Source organism: Pteropus medius, unplaced genomic scaffold (genome assembly GCF_902729225.1).
Source record: "Pteropus medius unplaced genomic scaffold, Ma_sr-lr_union100, whole genome shotgun sequence".
Lineage (NCBI taxonomy): Eukaryota > Metazoa > Chordata > Mammalia > Chiroptera > Pteropodidae > Pteropus > Pteropus medius.
Window position 1 is genome coordinate 1597073 of NW_024355109.1, and position 22269 is coordinate 1619341.

At 36.5% G+C, this 22269-nt stretch overlaps 2 protein-coding genes across 2 annotated transcripts in view; both read right to left on the reverse strand.

Moving 5' to 3' along the window:
- Nucleotides 1-12497, reverse strand: part of NCR1 (natural cytotoxicity triggering receptor 1) — a 22736-nt gene extending 10239 nt beyond the window's left edge. Inside the window, exon 1 of the mRNA XM_039857108.1 lies at nt 12492-12497. The gene's annotated coding sequence lies outside the window, so the exon portion shown is untranslated. The remainder of the gene's footprint in view (nt 1-12491) is intronic.
- Nucleotides 10319-22218, reverse strand: FCAR (Fc alpha receptor). The gene is given in 6 exon segments (XM_039857165.1): nt 10319-10487; nt 11574-11714; nt 11716-11863; nt 13958-14175; nt 14177-14240; nt 22125-22218. Coding segments are annotated over 6 exon segments (834 nt in total).
- Between the last annotated feature and the right edge of the window lie 51 nt (nt 22219-22269).

Consider the following 22269-nt stretch of genomic DNA (forward strand, 5'->3'; position numbering starts at 1 on the left):
TATTAGTTTCAAGTATATACTGCATTGGTTAGACATTTATATAGTTTATAAAACGATTCCCCTAATTGCTCCTTCTCTCCTCTGGTTTTCCACCTAGCCAATATATTAATGCTAACTGCATTCCCTATGCCGTGCTCCCCATCCCTGTGACCACCTATCAACTACTAATTTGTACTTCTTTAACCCTTCACCCCATTATTCTAGCTCCCCAAACCCCATCCCCTCTGTCTGTCACCAAATTGTCCTCTATATTTGTGAGTCTGTTTTTGATTAGTTTGTTCTTTTTGTTCTTTAGATTCCGCATATAAGTGAAATCATGGTATTTATCTTTCTCAGACTTATTTCACTCAGTATGATAACCTGTAGGTCTATCCATTTTGCAAATGATAGAATTTCATTTTTTTAATGGCTAAGTAATATTCCATTGAATATATGAACCATAACTTCTTTATCCAATCATCTGTTGATGAACATTTAGGTTGCTTCCATATCTTGGCTATTGTAAATTGTGCTGCCATAAATATTGGGGTGCATAGATCTTTACAAATTATTGTTTTGGTTTCCTTTGGATAAATACCTAGAAGTGCAATTGCTGGGTCAAAAGGTATATCCATTTTTAATTTATTGAGGAACCTCCAGACAATTTTCCATAGCAACTGTACTAATTTGCAGTCCCCCCAACAACATATGAAGGTTCCTTTTTCTCCGCATTCTCGCCAACACTTGTTGTTCTTTGATTTATTGATAATAGCCATTCTGACAGGTGTCAGGTGATATCGCATTGCGGTTTTAATTCACATTTCTCTGATGATTAGCGACCTTGAGCATCTTTTCATATGTCTATTGGCCATCTGTATTTCCTCTTTGGAGAAGTATCTGTTTAAGTCTTCTGCCCATTTTTAAATTGGATTGTTTTTTTGTTGTTGAGTTATATGAGTTCTTTATATATTTTATATATTAACTTCTTATCAGATGTATCATTAGCGAATATCTTTTCCCAATCAGTCAGTTGTCTTTTCATTTTGTTGATGGTTTCTTTAGCTGTACAAAAACTTTTTAGTTTGATGTAGTCCCATTTGTTTATTTTTTCTTTTGTTTCTCTAGCCTGGGGAGATATATCCAAAAAGAAATTACTGTTAGCAGTATCAGAGAGTTTACTGCCTATGTTTTCTTCTAGAAATTTTATGGTTTTGGGTCTTACATTTAAGTCTTTAATCCATTTTGAGTCTATTCTTGTATACAGTGTAAGAAGGTAGTCTAGTTTTTTTTTTTTTGCATGTATCCGTCCAATTTTCCCAACACAATTTATTGAAGAGACAGTCTTTATACCATTGTATATTCTTGCCTCCTTTGTCATTTATTAAGTGAGCATATAGGTGTGGACTTATTTCTGGGCTCTCTATTCTATTTCACTGATCAATGTATTTGGTTTTTTAAATTAATTAATTAATTTTGTTATGGTGATATTGGTTAACAAAATCCAATAAGTTTCAGCTGTACATTTTAAAAGTAAGGCATATATATATATATATATATATATATATATATATATATATATATATATATTTTTACACTGTGTGTTCACCTCTTATAGTTAGATTTCTTTCTGTTACCACATATCTGACTGCTTTTACCTCATCTACCTCCCCCCTCCCCCCTTCTCCCTCCCTTCTGGTAACCACTAGTCTATTGTCCATGTCCATGAGTCTCTGTTTGTTTATCCTGTTCACTCGTTGCTTTTAGATTTATATCCCACATATAAGTGATACCATGTGGTTTTCAACTTTTTCTGTTTGGCTTATTTTGCTTAGCATGAATCTCGAGGTCCAATCATGTTGTCGCAAATGGCAGTATTTCATCTCTTCTTATGGGTGAGTGATATTCCATAGTATATATGTACCACAGCTTCTTTAGCCAATCATCTATTGTAGGACACTTCGATTGCTTCCATGTCCTGGTCATCGTGAATAATGCTGCTGTGAACATCGGTGTGCAAATATCTTTTCGGATATGAGTTTTCAAGGCTTTGGGGTAAATACCCAGTAGAAGGATTGCTGGGTCATATGGTAGATCAATTCTTAGTTTTTTGAGGACCCTCCATACTGTTTTCCATAGTGGCTGTACCACTTTGCCATCCCACCAGCAGTGAATGAGAGTTCCCTTTTTCTCCGCATCCTCTCCAACATTTGTTGTTACTTGTCCTGTTGATTATAGCTATTCTAACAGGTGTGAGATGGTATCTCATTGTGGTTTTGATTTACATTTCCCTAATAGCTAGCGATGTTGAGCATCTTTTCATATATTTGTTGGCCATTTGTATGTCCTCTAGGGAGAAGTGTCTGTTCAGGCCCTCTGCCTATTTTTTGATTGGATCGTTTGTTTTTTTATTGTTGTTATCGAGTTGTATGAGTTCTTTGTATATTTTGGATATTAAACCCTTGTCGGAGTTGTTGCTTGCAAATTTATTTTCCCGTTCGGATGGTTCTCTCTTTACCTTGATGATGGGTATTTTAACAGTACAACTTTTTAGTTCGATATAGTTCCATTAATTTATTTTCACTTTTACTTCCCTTGACTTTGAGGTCAAATTCATAAAATCCTCTTTAAGTCCAAGGTCCATTAGTTCAGTTCCTATGTATTCTTCTATACAATTTATTGTTTCAGGTCCTATATTCAGGTCCTTAATCCATTCTGAGTTAATTTCGGTGTGTGGTGATAGACAACAGTCTGGTTTCATTCTTTCATAGGCGGCTTTCCAATTTTCCCAGCACCATTTATTGAAGAGGCTTTCCTTTCTCCACTGTATGTTTTTGACTTCTTTGTCAAAAATTATTTGCCCATATAAATATAGGTTTACTTCTAGACTCTCAATTCTGTTCCAGTGGTCCGTGTGTCTGTTTTGCTGCTAAACCATGTTGTTTTGATTACTGTCGCTTTGTAGTATAATTTGAAGTCGAGCAGAGTGATGCCTCCAGCCTCGTTCTTTTTTCTCAGGATGGCTTTAGCAATTCGGGGTCTTTCGCGCTTCCATACAAATCTGATGATTTTTTTTGTTCTATTTCTTTAAAAATGCGGACGAGATTTTGATGGAGATTGCATTAAATTTGTACAATGCTTTAGGTAACATGGTCATTTTAACTATGTTGATTCTTAGAAGAATCCAAGAACACAGAACATCTTTCTATTTCTTTGTAACTTCTTCAGTTTCTTTTAATTGGGTCTTATAGTATTCATTATATAGGTCCTTCACTTGTTTCATTAAATTTATTCCTAGGTATTTTATTCTTTTTGTTGCAATTGCAAAAGGAATTATTTTTTCCACTTCTTTTTCTGACACTTTATTATTAGACTATAGGAAAGCTATGGATTTCTGAATGTTGATTTTGTATCCAGAAACTTTACTCTATTTGCTTATTGTTCTTACAGTGTCCTTGTGAAGTCTTTAGGGTTTTCTATATAGAGAATCATGTCATCTGCAAATAGTGACAATTTGACTTCTTCATTTCCTATTTGGATGCCTTTTATATCTTTCTTTTGTCTGATTGCACTTGCGAGGATCTCCAATGTTATATTGAATAACAGTGGTGATAATGGACAGCCATGACTTGCTCCTGATCTTAGAGGGAAAGATTTTAGTATTTAACCAGTAACTATACCATTGGCTGAGGGTTTGTCATATACGGCCTTTATTATGTTAAGGTACTTTCCTTTTAATACAATTTTGTTAAGTGTTGGATCATAAATGGATGCCATATCTTGTCAAGGCTTTTTCTGCATCTATTGATATGATCATATGATTCTGATTTTTTAATTAGTTTATGTGGTGCATCGCATTAATCGATTTGCATATGTTGAACAATCCCTGTGTCTCTGGGATGAAGATCACTTGATTGTGGTGTATAATCTTTTTAATATGTTGCTGTATTCAGTTCGCTAGTATCTTATTTAGGATTTTTGCATCTGTGTTCATGAGAGATATTGGTCTGTATTTTTTTGTGTGTGTCACCCTTTCTTGGTTTTGGTATCAGGGTGACATTGGCCTCATAAAATGAGTTGGGACATATTGCCTCCTCTTTGATTTTTTGGAAGAGTTTGAGGAGAATAGATATTAAATCTTCTTTGAATGTTTTAGAATTCACTGGTGAAGCCATCTGGTCCTGGACTTTTACTTTTTGGTAGGTATTTGATGATTGTTTCAATTTCCATGCTGCTGATCGCCCTATTTAGATTTTCAAGTGCTTCTTGATTCAGTCTAAGAAGGCTGTATCTTTCTAAGTGCTTGTCCATTTTTTCTAGGTTATTAAATTTGGCGTTTTATACTTTTTCATAGTATTCTTGTATGATGCTTTGTATTTTTGTGATACCAGTCATAATTTCTCTTCTTTTATCCTTGATTTTGTTCATTTGTGTCTTTTCTCTTTTTTCTTTATTGAGTCTAGCCAGGGGTTTGCCAAATTTATTAACCTTTTCAAAGAACCGCTGTTTGTTGCATTTAGTTTTTTCCTATTGTTTTCTTTTATTAGTTTTCAATTTCATTAATTCTGCTCTAATTTTGATTATTTGTTTCCTTCTGCTGATTTTAGGCTTCATTTGTTCTTCCTTATCTATTTTTTAAGATGAAGTGTTAGTTTGTTTATTTGGGCTAGTTCTTGTTTTTGGAAATAGGCCTGTAATGATATGAACTTTCCTCTTATGACCGTTTTTGCTGTGTCCCAAGTTTTGATATGTTGTACTATCATTACCATTTGTTTCTAAGTATCTCCTGATCTCTCTTTTTATTTCTTCTCTGACCCAGACATTTTTAGTAGTATATTTTTTAATCTCCATGTATTTGTGGTTCTTCCCGCTTTCTTTTTACAGTTGATTTCTAGTTTCAAAGCATTATGATTAGAGAATATGGTTGGTATGATTTCAACCTTCTTATTTTTGTTGAGGCTATCTGTGCCCCAGTATGTGGTCAATCCTTGTGAATAATATATGTGCACTAGACAAAAAATGTATAAGCAGCTGTTTGGGAATGAAAGGCTCTGTAAATGTCAATTATGTCCATTTGGTCTAATGTATCATTTAAGGATGTTATTTCCTTATTGATTTTCTGTTTAGATGATCTGTCCATATCCAACAATGAGGTATTTAGGTCCCCTACCATGATAGTGTTTTGGTCTGTTTCTCCCTTTAGTTCTGTTAGTAATTGCTTTCCTGATTGGGAGCATAGATATTAATAAGTGTTATGTCTTCTTGGTGTATGATTCTCTTTATCATTATGAAGCATCCCTCAGTATCGTTCTTTACCTTTTTTTATTTTGAAGTATATTTAATCTGGTATTAGTACTGCTACTTTCGCTTTTCTCTGAATGCTATTTGCTTGAACTATCATTTTCTACCCTTTCACTTTGTGTCTATATTTGTCTTTGGAACTGAGATATGTCTCCTGGAGGCAGCATATGGTTGGGTTTTGTTTTTTGAACTATTCTACAACTCTGTGCCTTTTTATTGGTGAGTTCAGTCCTTTACACTTAGGATGATTATTGAAATATGAGGTCTTCTTATTTTATCTTTTGCTTTCTGGTAGCTCGTTGTTTCCATTGCTTCTTTGTTCTTGTGCATCTGTTTTTTCTAAGTACTTGTCCATTTCTTCTGGGTTATTAAATTTGGTGTTGTATACTTTTTCATAGTATTCTTGTATGATCCTTTGTATTTCTGCAGTGTCAGCCATAATTTCTCCTTTTTCATCTCTGATTTTATTTATTTGTGTCCTTTCTCTTTTTTCTTTATTGAGTCTAGCCAAGGGTTTGCCAGATTTATTAACCTTCTTAAAGAACCAGCTTTTGTTGCATTTATTTTATCTGTTTTCTGTTTGTTTGTTTTTAATTTCATTTATTTCTGTTCTAATTTTGATTATTTTTTTCCTTCTGCTGATTTTAGTCTTCATTTGTTCTTCCTTTTCTAGTTTTTAAAAATGAAATGTTAGGTTGTTTACTTGGCCTCATTCTTGTTTTTTGAGATAGGCTGCAAATTGTTTCAATTCGTCTCTATGTATGTTGAACATTCACTACTATCTCGAAATAGCAAATCTCTTCTAATTGTTTAAGCTTGTAATGCCCTGTTCTTAGTAAAGGTTGTACTCCTCTGCTTCTATCTGCCTGCAAGTCGCCTTACTCATAGTTACATATTTTTATTTTTGTCATTTTGTTTTAGGTGATCTGATCCCTTTCAGTATTTCCCCTAATGCAGGCCTCATAGTGGAGAATTCCCTCAATTTCTGCATGTCTGGAAAGGTCTTTACTTCTCCTTCTTATCTAAAGGAGAGCTTTGCTGGATACATTATTTTTGGCTAGCAGTTCCTTTCATTTAATAGTTTGAATATTTGGTTCCATTCCTTTCTGGCTTGTAAAGTTGTGCTGAGAAGTCTGATGATAATCTAATGGGTTTTCCTTTATAGGTTACCATCTTCTTTTCCTTGCTGCCTTGAGAATTCTCTCTTTTTCTATGATTTATGGTAATTTTAATATAATGTGTCTTGGAGAAGGCCTTTTTGGGTTGATAGAATTGGGTGTTCTGTTGACTTCTTGAATGCCAAGCTCCAGCTCATTCCTTAGATTTGGGAAATTCTTGTCAACTATTTGTCTGAAAATGCTTTCTAATTCTAGCTTCTTTTCCTCCCCTTCGAGAATGCCCAGTACTCTTATGTTTCCTTTCCTGATGGTATTAGGTAGTTGTTGAATTTCTCTTTCATTATTTTTCATTCTTTGGTTTCTCTCTTCTTCCTTCTGATTTATTTCTAGATTTCCGTCTTCAATATCACTGATCTTTTCCTCTATTTGGTTGACTCTGTTTCTTAAGCTGCTATTTTATTTTTCATTTCTCAGTGTGTTCTTCATCTCCAGAATTTCTATCTTTTCGGGGGGGGGGGCGGTGGTTGATTTCCTTGCTAAATAACTCATTCTGCTCATCTAGTTGTTTGTTCAATTCCTGGAATTACTGATATGAATTATTTTGTATCTCATTTTATTTTTTTAGAGGCACCATCCTGAATTCTCTATCATTTAAGTTGCATATTTCTATGTCTTTAAGTTTATTTTCTGGAGAGTTTTCTCTTTCTTTCTGAGCCGCCTTGTCACCTTGGTTGTTCATGGTGTTTGATGGACTATTTCTCTACCTAGGCATTAATTGAAGTGTATTCTGCTTCTTTTTTTTTTCCCCCAGAAAGAAGATTTATCACATAAAAGGTCTCTCTTTAGCCTGTGGCAAAGAAGGTGTTTTTCTTTTGGTTTCCTGTAGGTGGCATCTAACTCTCTTGGATCCCTACTTTATATGAAGTCTTACTGATGCCTTTTTTTTTTCTTATAAGTATTCAGTCGTGCTTGCTACCCTCAGTCTCAGTTCCTGTTAGTGTAAGAGACAGTTATGGTAGCATTTCCTCAGATTCACCTGGTGCTCTGCAGTGTTTGGTCTTGTAGGATATGGGGGCAGAGGACCTCTGGGTTGAAGGATGATGGCTGTGGCTCAACTTCACGTTTTGCAGCCGTGGCTGGTAATAATCAACTGTTGCTTCTCTGCTATTCCCACTTTCTGCTTCTGCCCCGATCCCTGGGCACTGCCGCTGCGTGGAGCTCACAGCTCTCTCAGGCAGGGTTGTTCAGGCCACCTGCCGCAAATTCTCTCCTCCCCCTCCTCCTGCAGGGAGCTCCAGCTGTGGGAGGCAGCTTCTCTGTTTCTCCCAGTCTATTGTCCAACTCCTGCGGTTATGATCTGTGTAGCTCTTATTCACAGATCTCTCGTTCAGACATGCTTGTGTGCCATTTGGGTGTTGTGTTTTTTGTTTTTTGTTTTATTAGTTTTAGATGCTCAGCTTATTGTTGTTTCAAGGGGAGAGATCTGGGGATTTCTCTCACTCCTCCATGTTTCTCACAATTTAATTTTAGAACTTTTCATCACCCCCCAAATAAATCCAATACCCACTAGTCGTTTCTTTTCATTACCCCTTCGCTCTCCTAGCCCTAGGCAACCACTAACCACTACTTGCAGTATCTATAGACCACAAAGAACTTTTTACAAACTGTGCTAATATATATATAACATAAAATTTCCATTTCAATAATTTTTAAAGGCTTTTAAAATTGTGCTTAAAAGCACTTAACATGAAATTTGTCATCCTTGCCATTTTTAAGCATGTAGTTTTGTAGTGTGAAGCACATTGTTGTGAACTAGATCCCCAGAACTTTTCATCTTGCAAAATTATGTTTTATACCCCCAGAAGTAGTTGTTGTTTAACGGGCATAGGATTTCTTTTTAACAATTTTAAAGTGTACAGTTCAGGACATTTACATTGTTGTGCGACCATCTCACTATCCATCTCCAGAACTTTTTTTTCATCCCAAACTGAAACTCAATATCCATATATTTTTATCATTATCCAAATCACATCATTTCTGAGCCTCTATTTGCTTATGTGACATGTGGGTTTATTATAATAAAACTCACTAGGTTACAGTATGCTCATATAAATGAAATGACCAGTGTAAAGCCTAACATTGAACTGAAGGTCATGGATTATAAGCTCCCATACTTTTTGCCTACAGGCCAAATTTTATACTTAACTGAAATCAATCTAATATTTGAACTGTCAAAGGCTAATTCACTCACCATTCAATGACTGAAAGAAATAGGCAAAGCCGAATTTATTTTTACTCTAATAAGGGAGAGTTACTGACCAGACATGGCATCTCTGAGTAAAGCCTACCAAAAATCTTACAATAATGAGGTTTTTGAGAGATGTGGATTTTCAGGGACTCTTGTGGTTTGACATCATCTATGGAAGCATGTTTATTTGAGGGAGACTATTTTGATTGATTGTCATGACAAGTGTGTTTATTGGAGTGAACCTGTTTCTGATTGGCCTACATTCAACCAATCAAAAGCAAAGAGCTATCTGATAGGTTGAATGGCCAAGGCATTTTCACTGAATGGAGTGGTTCTAATGGCTCTTTGTCATCATAGCTATGGGACAAAAGTCTTTTTCCAGGAGTGCAGGACCTTTATATTCTTATAATCCTTTTCCAAACAAGATCCTGCCTCTACAAAATCATATATGTGAGGCTAATCTTATCCATCTCTGGGAATCAAATTTCATATTGTATTTCTCTGGTCCAAATCTTGGATCTCATGTAAAGTCTCCTATTCTCCTTCCTCCGAAATCGTGGCATGTCTCTGTTGTTTTTTCATGCCCAATTACTAACATCTCCTCTATCAACTTATGTATTTATAATTTCAATAAATAAATCCAACATTTTATATTTTCTAGACCAAAAAATTGAACCAATTAGACTAAGTAGTTCAAAGAGTGGAGATAACACAAAGGAGACACTTGTTTCATAAGGTTATCTACAAATGAATGTTGAAGAATGTGGGGATTAGATGTGCTAATGCCCCATGGAGTCAAAAATTTATGCGTAACTTTTGACTCCACTCAAACTTTACTACTAATAACCTACTGTTGACTGGAAGCTTTACTGATAACGTAAAGTGTGAATTAACACATATTTTGTATGTTATGTGTATTATATACTGTATTCTTATAATAAAGTAAGCCAGAGGGAAAAACTCATCAGAAAGAGAAAATATATTTACAGTATTTATGGAAAAAGTTTGAATATAAGTGGATCTACACAATTCAAAACTATATTATTCAAGAATCAATACCTTTTGCATTGGAGGAGGCATGAGACATTTTGAAATGTGTCGGTTTCATAAGAACAGGAGAAACTGTTAATTCTTAACAATGAAGAAAGCATATGTTAATACACAATTTTTAGTGCAGGGAAAACTAGAAATACACATGTCATGGAATACATAGTATGTTTAGCAAACAGTATTGATAATTAACTTATTGTTAGTATTAATAATTAATAGAATTCTAAGTGTTAAGGTCTTATATAGGAGATATCAGGATATCTAATTTTGCTGATAAAGTCAAGACAAACTGAAGCCAGAGCTTCTATAGAGGGAGGGTGAAAAACGGTTAGCAAGGAGAACTGAGAATGCTTTGCATTATTTTTGGCACAGGAAGTGAGTTAAACCAAGACTAAAGTGAGAATTTTATCACCAACTTCCAGGAAGGTGGAAGGCACATATATCAAGTCCATATAAAAAACAGCATTTGATTGGCTTGAAAGTAGATCCAAGTTTGTTAGTGCCTCTTTCTCCCTTGTGTTCTCCCAGTGGCTTTGCAGGACTCCATAGTGCTGATTAATTTCCACCTGCAGTGCCAGGTGTCTACCTGGTGGTCCATAGGGGTTGGTCCAAAGGCCTATTTTGTCTAACATTTCCGTGTACTCATGCTTGGTTTGGGTAAGTCTTGCAAATGCCTTTTGTGTGGCACCTTATAGGTGAGCCAGTTTTCAGCTAGTATGGCCAAGAGAGCCATGAAGACCAGCCCTGCCACCCACATTTGCATCAAATTCTCCACTGTGTAATCTTGCTTCAGGGTAGCTAGAGACAAAAATTTGGAGGGGACGAGCCATCACTGGTCATATTCCATTCAATACCAACCCCAGAACTCTGAAATGGGAGCTCATTTCCCTATTTGTGGTCCTACTCAGACCCCTCCCCAATGAGCTCATGCACTCATGAGTCATACTTGTCTGCGAGCTTGGGTCCAGGTGTGAAGACCTATGGTTCCCAGGGGATCCTTGTAAATGGGGGAAAGGGGTGGTCATGGGGAGATTGTGTTTGCTTTTTATTCCTTCCTCGTGTGGTGATTTCACTGAATGTCTAATCATATTCCTGCAACAGCTCTATACAGCTGGAACTCTAAATTGTCTCCTCTACACCTTTTTCACCTCACACCACTATTTGTGTTTCTGTCTCATACAAGACAAAAGGCACTACTATAGTGTAGGTATCTGGGAAGTAGGCATTCTCTCTTCAAATGGATGCCCAATTGTCCATACCATGAACTGCAAAGACCTCTTTGGCCTATGTGATCTTTCAGTGCCACAACTATTGTATTTGCTTAGCTTGCAGAGTGACAGGACATAAGAGATGAATGTGGCTGCCCTGCTCAGTGATCAGCAGCTGCTTTCCTCTGCTGCAAGTCTTCTTTTCTCCCTCTGAGCAGAATGATTTATGCAAACAATATAAAAATGGGGCTCATGGCAGTGTTCCCAGTCAGTCACTCAGAGTGGATTCTAGTCTGTGCTGTAGGTTAGTTTGAGGATTCCTAGCAGCAACTATGCATTTCAAAAAGAGAGGTTGGTTTGCCTCAGGATGTGTCAAGGCTCCATTGTCTCAACACCCCTTAATGTGATTCTGAATGTTAGCCTCTACGTTATCAATGGACCATGTGTTTTCAAAGAATATGGCCTAGGAAACTCTAAGAGAGGATGTGAAAGTCAAATGTGGTGTGGGTTTGGAGTACTTTCCTCTTCATAGCCCTTAAGTAATGACTTTCTACTGCCCCACTGTTTTTTCTCAGTGCATCTCTTCATATGCCTGCCTGATGCCTAGGTCATGGACAGCCACCTGGAGACCCAAGGAGGGAGGACATAGGGCCAGGCTGGGCCAGGGTGCATTTATCTGTGATTGCAGTCTGCAGGGTATCACTGGGGTCTGACTACATGTAAGGGCTTCTAATATACCAGCTATAGCACCTGTAGTTCCCTGAGAAGCTGAGGTTCACAGGGTCCAGAATGAAAGTGCCTTGATGTTCCCCTTTGGGACTGTGGCAAGGCAGCCTCTCTGTCCTTGGTCAGTAAAAATCTATCAAATGGCACATGTCCTGAACCACACTGGAGGGAAATAGTCTTTCCTGGCCTCACCACCAGGCCCCGATCAGTGGAGAGGAAGGGTTTGTCATACAATTCTAAAAGAGAAGAGAGTGAGCTATTAGCAAGATTTTATTCCCTTTCCACTTTCTCCCCACAACTAATGATGGATCCATGCTAAGAGAAGGTACTGACGTTTTCTGTTGCAAGGTAGTGGGAGCTGGGAACATCCCATTTCATAACCACAGGACCCATATTCTATCCCAAACCATTGCAGGCAGGGCCAGGCAAACAAGCAGCCTGTGGGGCTTAGATGAGATGCCACCTTCAAGAGACAGAGATCTGGTCTCTGAAGCCAGAGAGGACATATGATTCTGTTCACAGTGACAACACATGGTGTTGGGTTTTCCCCCCACACCACCACCAAGCAATTCTGTGACACCAGCTGGGTATACTACAATTCAACTCAATTCTGACACTATCTACCTGAAGAGAGTGGCAGATCCCACAGGTTAAGGCCTGAATCCCACAGGATTCACTCATTTCAGATACCAACCTCAAGTCCAGGTTGTTATCTGGCTTCTGACCAATCAGCTATAAATCAGAGGTTACCATAACCCCCATCTCGGATTCAATTTATTTGCTAGAGTGGCTCACAGAACTTAGAAAAACATGTTAGTTATTAGATCACTGATTTAATATAAAAGGACATAACTCAGGAGCAACCAGATGGAAGAGATGCATGGGACAAGCTGTGGGGGAAGGGTGTGGAATGTCCATGCCTGCTTTGAGCCCAACATTCTCTCTGAATCTCCACATGTTCACCAACCCTTAAGCTCTCTGAATCCCATCCTTTTTTTTTTTTTTTTTAATGGAGGTTTTGTTAAGTAGGCATGATCGATTAAATCACCAGCTATTGATGATAGAACTCAATCTCCAGCCCTTCTCCCTTCCCAGGAGTCTGGTGGTGGGGCTGAAAGTTATAACTCTCTAATCACACGGTTGGTTCCCCTAGCATTCTTAGGTGCTTTCCAAATGTCACCTCACTAATATAAACTCAGGTGTAGTTGAAAAGGGTTTGTTAGGAATAAGTCACCTTTAACACTCTTATCACTTAGGAAACTCCAAATGTTTTAAAAGCTTTGTGCCAGGAACTGGACAAAGACAAAATATATGTTCCTTATTATAAATCACAATATCACAAGCCATATATTGGAGAAAAGGCGGGTGGGGGGGGTATCCTGAGAGTTTGAGAAGCTATGTCAGGGGCTGACGGAGGTGACATTATATAAGAATAATGTCAGCAGGTATAGAAAGACCTGGAATCCCAGGGTGCACCCTTCTAGAAACACAGGGTTCAGGCTACCCTGATGACAGAGCTTAAAACTGAGGACAGAGCATGGCTCCCCACTTCTTAGGTATGGGCTGCATTTAGTGATTTACTTTCATTTAGAAAATCTTGGCAGGAGGAAGAGTCACTTTACAATGGAGAAACGTGACAAATGCTATCTCAGCCAGGTGTTCAAGGTCAACTTCAACAGTTGTATTCATCTCTCTTATATGTACCTTGATATGATGTGATGGAAATGGCACCGTGACTCTGTGAGCTTCCTCACAGTAATCCAAAGCTCCTGTCTTATCATGGGTCAAACACCAGACAACCTTCAATAACGGGGTGTCCAACAACATATCTGGCCAGTGCTCCTCAAAGCTGCCAAGATCGTCAAAGACAAGAAAACTTCCACGGCCCAGAGAAACCTAAGGAGAAATGACAACTAAGTACTACGTGGGATGTGGTCTTAGAATAGATGAAGGGCATTAGGTAAAAACTAAGGAAATCCAAATAAACCATGGACTTTAGCTCATGATAATGTATTAATATCAGTTCATTAATGGTAAGGAATCTACTATATATATATATATATAGCATTTGTTGACCTTGAACACCTGGCTGAGATAGCATTTGTTGACCTTGAACACCTGGCTGAGATAGCATTTGTCACTATTCCATTTATATATATATAAATGGAATAGGCTAACAATAGGGAAAATGAGGTGCTGGGTACAAGGGAACTCTCTGCCACACTTTCTCAAGTTTTCCTGCAAATCTAAAACTTTTCTAAGAATGAAGTCTATGAAAAAATAAGAGCAAAAAGATACCCAAGGGCTGGACACCCTGGCGGTCTCCCCACCTGTCAACATCGGCTCCAGGGCTTCACTGTGCTCTGACCAGCTGTATGCTTTCCTATACTGGCACTGGTAATGCCCCGAAGTGTCTGTATCCATGTGATTAATGATGAATTTAGTCGTCTTCTGAAATTCTCATTGCTTTCCCACCACTTTGTACATTTAGTTTTCCAGGATCTCTTGTTGGTACAGGTAAGATTCAGGTGTTCCACAGCATGAGATCTACAGACTCATTCTAGGGAATCACAGAACCGGGAGAAGTAGATATGTTAGGAATAGGAAGGTCCCCTGGAAGAAAATAAGGCCTAGACTCAGGTGGCCTGTCATGGAGAAACCATACTTCTTTCCTTCTCTTTTGGGGGAACACAGATAAATAAAGGTATGAAGGATCTATAATTTCTTCTTTTAAAAAATAGTTTCTTAAATACTTTTTTGGGGGCATATTTTCTAATGTGTTAAAATATCTATATTTAAAATTGACAATTTTAACCACTTTAAATGTATAACTTAGTGCCGTTAATTGCATTCATCATATTGTTTAACAATCACCACTCCAAACAAGACTCTAAATGTAAACTCAATAACTATTAAGCAATAACTCCCCATTCTTGCTTTCCTCAACATCTTGTAAACTAAACTTCTATTCTACTTTCTGTCTTTATGAATTTCCTTGTTCTATGTATCTCATATTAGTGGAATAATACATTTGTCTTTTTGTGTCTGGCTTACTTCACTGAGCATAATGTCCTCAAGGTTCATCCACATTGTAGCAGGTGTCAGAATGTCCTTCCTTTTTATCACCGAATAATATTTCATTGTGTGGATGGATCACATTTTATTTATCTATCCACATCAATTTGGGTTGCTTCTACTTTTTGGATATTGTGAATAATACTGTTAGGATCATAGGTGTGCACATATTCATTTGAGTCCCTGCTTTCAGTTCCTTTGGTTATATATGTAGGAGTGGAATTCCTGGATCATATGTTCAGCTTTTAAGGAAATAAAGAGCTTTCTTGAAAAAAAATTATTTTTTTATTAAGTTTATGGGGGGTAACATTGGTTAATACAATTAGATAATTTTTAGGTGTACATTATCATTTGACATCTGTATATTCTATTGTATTTACCACCCAAAGTCCAGTTTCCTTCAGCTACCGTATATTTGATCCCCTTTATCTACCTCCCCATCCCCCTATATTTGACACCTTTTACCCTATTTACCTGCCCCCTTCTCCCCAACCCCACTAGTAACCACTAGTCTATAGTCCATGTTCACGAGTCTCTGTTTGTCCAGCTCATTTGTTGCTTTTAGGTTTATATTCCACATCTAAGTGATATGTGATTTTCAACTTTTTCTGTCTGGCTTACTCTGCTTAGCATGGTTATCTCAAGTTCCAACTACGTTGTTGTAAATGGCAGCATTTCATCTCTTCTTATGGCTGAGTAATATTCCATTGTATATATGTACCACAGTTTCTTTAGCCAATGATCTATCGTAGGACACTACAGTTGCTTCCATTTCTTGGCCACTGTGAATAATGCTGCTATGAACATCGGTATGCAAATATCTTTTCGGATATGAGTTTTCAAGTCTTTGGGGTAAATACCCAGTAGAGGGATTGCTGAATCATATGGTAGATCAATTCTTAGTTTCTTGAGGAATCTCCATACTGTTTTCCATAGTGGCTGTACCAATTCGCAGTCCCACCAACAATGTGTGAGGGTTCCTTTCTCTCCACATCCTCTCCAACATTTGTTATACTTGTCCTGTTGATTATAGCTATTCTAGTAGGTGTGAGATGATATCTCATTGTGGTTTTAATTTGTATTCTCCTAATAGCTAGCAATGTTGAGCATCTTTTCATATATTTGATGGCCATTTGTATGTCCTCTAGGGAGAAGTGTCTGTTCAGGTCCTCTGCTCATTTTTTGATTGGATTATTTGTTTTTTTTTGTTGTTGTTGTAATTGAGTTGTATGAGTTCTTTGTATATTTTGGATACTAGGCCCTTATTGGAGGCATTGCTTGCAAATATATTTTCCCATTCGGACAGTTCTCTCTTTACCTTGTTGACGATTTCTTTTGCTGAGCAGAAGCTTTTTAGTTTGATGTAGTCCCATTCATTTATTTTAGTTTTACTTCCCTTGCCTTTGAGGTCAAATTCATAAAATTCTCTTTAAGTCCAAGGTCCTTGAGTTTAGTGCCTATGTTTTCTTCTATGCATTTTATTGTTTCAGGTCTTATATTTAGGTCCTTAATCCATTTTGAGTTAATTTTGCTGTGTGGTGATAAACAACAGTCTAGTTTCATTCTTTTGCAGGTGGCGTTCCAGTTTTCCCAGAGCCATTTATTGAAGAGGCTTTCCTTTTTCCACTGTATGTTTTTGGCTTCTTTGTCAAAAATTATTTGCCCATGTAAATATGGGTTTACTTCTGGACTCTCGATTCTGTTCCACTGGTCCATGTGTCTGTTTTGCTGCTAATACCATTTTGATTACTGTCGCTTTGCAGTAGTATAATTTGAAGTTGGGCAGAGTGATGCCTCCAGCCTCGTTCTTTTTTTCTCAGGATGGTTTTGGCAGTTTGGGGTCTTTTGTGCTTCCATACAAATCTGATGATTTTTTATTCTATTTCTTTAAAAAATGCCAATGAGATTTTGATGGGAATTGCATTAAATCTGTATAATGCTTTAGATAATATGGTCATTTAACTATGTTGATTCTTCCAATCCAAGATCACAGAACATCTTTCCATTTCTTTGTATCTTCTTCGATTTCTTTTAATAGGGTCTTATTAAATTTCATTGTTTCATTAAATTTATTCCTAAGTATTTTTTTGTTGTTGCAATTGCAAAAGGAATTATTTTTTTCACTTCATTTTCTGACACTTCATTATTAGAGTATAGGAACACTACGGATTTTTAAACATTGATTTTGTACCCAGAAACGTTACTGTATTTGCTTATTGTTTCTAGTAGTGTTCTTGTGGAGTTTTTAGAGTTTTCTATATAGAGAATCATGTCATCTGCAAATAGTGACAATTTGATTTCTTTGTTTTCTATTTGGATACATTTTATATTTTTCTCTTGTCTGATTGCACTTGCTAGGACCTCCAATGTTATATTGAATAACAGTGGTGATAGTGGACAGCCTAGCCTTGTTTCTGATCTTAGAGGGAAGGGTTTTAGTTTTTCACCATTCAGTATAATGTTGGCTGAGAGTTTGTCATATATGGCCTTTATTATGTTAAGGTACTTTTCTTTTATACCAATTTTGTTAAGTGTTTTGATCATAAATGCATGCCATATTTTGTCAAATACTTTCTCTGCATCTATTGATATGATCATATAATTCTTATTTTTTAATTGGTTTATGTGGTGCATCACATTAATCGATTTGCGTATGTTGAACCATCCCTGTGCCTCTGAGATGAAGCCCAGTTAATTGTGGTGTGTAATATTTTTAATATATTGCTGTATGCAGTTCGCTAGTATCTTATTTAGGATTTTTGTATCTGTGTTCATGAGAGATATTGGTCTGTAGTTTTTGTGTGTGTGTTATCCTTACCAGGTTTTGGTATCAGAGTACTACTGGCCTCATAAAATGAGTTGGGAAGTATTGCCTCCTCTTCAATTTTTTGGAAAGGTTTGAGGAGAATATGTATTAAATCTTCTTTGAATGTGTAGTAGAATTCACTGGTGAAGCCATCTGGTCCTGGACTTTTACTTTTTGGTAAGTATTTGATGATTGTTTCAATTTCCATACTGCTAATCAGTCTACTTAGATTTTCCAGTTATTCTTGATTCAGTCTAGGAAAGTCATATTTTTCTAAGTACTTGTCCATTTCTTCTGGGTTATTAAATTTGGTGTCGTATACTTTTTCATAGTATTCTTGTATGATCCTTTGTGTTTCTGCAGTGTCAGCCATAATTTCTCCTTTTTCATCTCTGATTTTATTTGCGTCCTTTCTCTTTTTTCTTTGGTGAGTCTGTCCATGGGTTTCTCAATTTTATTAACCTTCTCAAAAAACCAGCTTTTTGTTGCATTTATTTCTTTTCAATTTTATTTCTGTTCTAATTTTGATTATTCTTTCCTTCTGCTGACTTTTGGCTTCATTTGTTCTTCCTTTTTAGTTCTTTAAGATGAAGCATTAGGTTGTTTATTTGGGCACGTTCTTGTCTTTAGAGATAGGCCTGTAATATGAACTTTCCTCTTATGACCACTTTTGCCATATCCCAAAAGTTTAGATCTGTTGTACTATCATTATCATTGTTTCTATGTATCTCTTGATCTCTCTTTTTATTCTGTGATCCAGTTATTCTTCAGTAGCATGCTGTTTAATCTCCATGTATTTGTGGTTCTTTTTGATCTTTTTTTTCCTGCAGTTGATCTCTAGTTTCAAAGCATTATGATCAGAAAATATGGTTGGTATGATTTCAACCTTCTTATATTTGTTGAGGCTATCTCTGTGTCCCAGTATGTGGTCGATTCTTGAGAATGTTCCATGTGTACTAGAGAGAATGTATAAGCAGCTGTTTTGGGATAGAAGGCTCTGTAAATGTCAATTATGTCCAGTTGGTCTAATGTGTCTTTTAAGGATGTTATTTCCTTTTTGAATTTCTGTTTGGATGATCTGTCCATATCCTACAGTGGGATATTTAGGTCCCCTCCTATGATAGTGTTTTGGTCTGTTTCTCCCTTTAGTTTTGTTAGTAATTACTTTCCATATTTCGGAGCTCTATGATTTGGGGCATAGATATTAATAAGTGTTATGTCTTCTTGGTGTATGATTCCCTTTATCATTATGAAGCATCCTTCAGTATCTTTTTTTACCTTTTCTATTTTGAAGTCTATTTCATCCGATATTAGTACCACTACTCCCATTTTTCTTTTAATGCTGTTTGCTTGAAATACCATTTTCCACCCTTTCACTTTGCATCTTATTTGTCTTTGGATCTGGGATGTGTCTCCTGGAGGCAGCATATGGTTGAGTTTTGTTTTTGATCCATTCTGCAACTCTGTGCCTTTTTATTGGTGAGTTCGGTCTATTTATATTTGGAGTGATTACTGAAATATGAGGTTTTCTTATAGCTATTTAATCTTTTGCTTTCTGGTAGCTCGGTGTTTCCATTGCTTCCTTGTCCTTGTGTTTCTGTTTTCTTTATTTTGGTTGGCTTTTTTGGGTTTTCCCTCTGGTTATTTTTGTTTTATGTTATATACTTCAGTTCGGAATCTTTGGCGTATGGTTACCATTATGAATATGTAAAAGATAGTTATATATATATATATATATATATATATATATATATATATATATATACACATACACACAGTCATCCATTTTCTTCTGAGTGCCTTATCTCCATTCCCTTTTGTGAGTTTGGATCTTTGAATCTCTTCCTTTTCAGTCATTAGTCATAGTATTCTTGTATGATCCTTTGTATTTCTGCAGTGTCAGCCATAATTTCTCCTTTTTCATCTCTGATTTTATTTGTGTCCTTTCTCTTTTTTTCTTTTTGGTGAGTCTGTCACGGGTTTCTCAATTTTATTAACCTTCTCAAAAAACCAGCTTTTGTTGCATTTATTTCTTTTCAATTTTATTTTTATGTATGTTGAACGTTCATTATTATCTTGTTATGACAATTCTCTTATTATTATTTAAGTTTATAATTCCCTGTTCTTAGTAAGGGTTACTCTTCTGCTTCTACTTGCCTGATAGTCATTTTACTCTTCATTATGGTTGTTTTTTTTTTTTTTGTCATTTTGTTTTAGGCAAACTGACCCCTTTCAGTATTTCCTGTAGTGCAGATCTCATAGTGGAGAATTCCCTCAATTTTTGTATGTTTGGAAAAGTCTTAATTTCTTCTTCATATCTAAAGGAGAGCTTAGCTGGATACATTATTCTAGGCTGGCAGTTCCTTTCACTTAATAGTTTAAATATTTGATTCAACTTCTTCCTGGCTTGTAAGGTCTGTGCTGAGAAGTCCAATGATAACCTAATGGGTTTTCCTTTATAAGTTACCATCTTCTTTTCCCTGGTTGCCCTGAGAATTCTGTCTTTGTCATTGATTTTTGATAACTTTAATACAATGTGTTTTGGTGAAGGCCTTTTTGGGTTGAGATAATTGGGTGTTCTGTTGACTTCTTGAAATCCAAGCTCCAGCTCATGCCTTAGATTTGGGAAATTCTTGTCAACTATTTGTCTGCAAATGCTTTCTAATCCCTGCTCCTTTTCCTCACCTTTGATAATGCCTCTTATTCTTATGTTCCCTCTTCTGATGGTGTCAACTAGTTCTTGAATTTCTCTTTCATTATTTTTCATTCTTTGGTTTCTCTCTTCCTTCTAATTTATTTCTAGCTTTCTGTTTTCGATATCATTGGTCCTTTCCTCCATTTGGTCAACTCTATTTTCCAAGCTTGCTATTTCATTTTTCAACTCTCGCAGTGTATTTATAATCTCCAGAAATTCTATTCTGTTCTTGAGGGTTTCAATTTTCTTGCCAAAGAACTCATTCTGCTCATCTAGTTGTTTTTTCAATTCCTGAAATTGTGATATGACTCATTTCAGATCTCACTGAGTTTTTTCAGAAGTACCATCCTGAATTCTCTGTCATCTAATTGCGTATTTCTATATCTGTAAGCTTAATTTTTGGAGATTTTTCTCTTTCTTTCTGACCTGCCTTGTCACCTTAGTTGTTCATGGTGTTTAATGAATTATTTCTCCACCTGGGCATTAATGGAAATGTATTCTGCTTTTTTTCCAGAAACAAGATTCATTATATAAAGCCTGGGGCAAAGAAGGTGATTTTCTATTGGTATCCAGTAGGTGGCATCTAAGCCTCTTGGATCCTTGCTTTATATAAGGCCTTAAAAATGCTTTTTTATTTTCTGATAGATATTTAATCATGCTTGCTACCCTCAGTGTCAGTCCCTGTCAGAGTTAGCAACAGTTTTGGTAGCATTTGCTCAGATTCCCCTGAAGCTCTGTGGTGTTCGGTCTTGGAGGGTATGGGAGGAGGGGCCTTCTGTGTTGGGGAATGGTAGCTGCATCTCATCCTGGGTTTTGCAACCGCGTCAGGTAAAACTCAGCTGTTGTTTCTCTGTGGTCTCATCTCGCTTTTCTGCCTTCTGCCCTGAGGACTGGGTCCTACCTCCGGCCGGTCGCGGGAAGCTCACAGCTTTCCTAGGCAAGGCTCTTCAGGGAACTCGCCGCTTCTTCTCCCCTCACCCTCCTCCTACAGGTAGCTCCGGTGGCTGCAAAAGGCAGCTTCTTTATTTTTCCCAGTCCACCACCCGACACCCAGGGTTCTGACTTACAGTAGCTCTTATGTGCAGATCCCATGCTCAGACATGCTGTTGTGCAGTTTAGGTGTTTTTTATTGAGTTTTAGATGTTTGGCTTATTGTTGTTTCAAAGGTAGAATTCTGGGGATGTCTCTCACTCCACCATGTTTCCAAAGATCATGATACATACATACATACATACATACATACATACATACATATATATATATATACACACACACATACATACATATATATATGTATGTATGTATGTATGTATCATGTATACATATATATATATTTTTTGTATACATGTATATATATATTTTTTTTTTCAGTGTTGTTTATTTGCTACTCTTTAGTCCAGAAGTTCTGTTTCTAAATTCTTATATCTTGTCCTGTCAATTTTCTATCGTCAGGTTTTAGTATAAATGTTATGATTGTGGACTCATCAAGTAAGTTGGAAAATGACCTTTTTTTCTATTTTTATGAATGCTTGTATTCTTGATCAATGTTGCTGAGGGTTCATAGTTTAGACTTTAAAAAACATATCTTGTGAATTTATTTTCTAAAACTTTTTTTTTACAAATTATTTGTTCTAACATTATTATTTCCTTCTTTCTGCCTTTCTCAGGAATTAATTTGCTCTTCTTTGCATTTCTTTGTGATGGAAGATTAAATCATTATTCCACTGATTTTTTTCTATTTTAATGTTCTTATTAAGGTTTGAATTTGCTATAGATACTACTTTTCTTGAATTTATCTGTTTAATGTGTAATTTTTATATTATCTTACAGTATAAAACATTTTCTCACTCTGCGATTTTCTTTTCTTACCCATCTGTTATTTAGAAATAATTTGTCATTTATCCCAAATATGATGGCATACCTTTGACTGCAAAATCAGTGACTCTCGGAGGGTCCCAAAAGGTCCTGGTGGCCCATGTCAGGTTTCTAGGCTGGCTGAGATCACTAGCTGCCATGGGGGCAACTCCTGTGCCTTCTGAGGTCCTTGTGGGGTCTGTGTCCTTCCT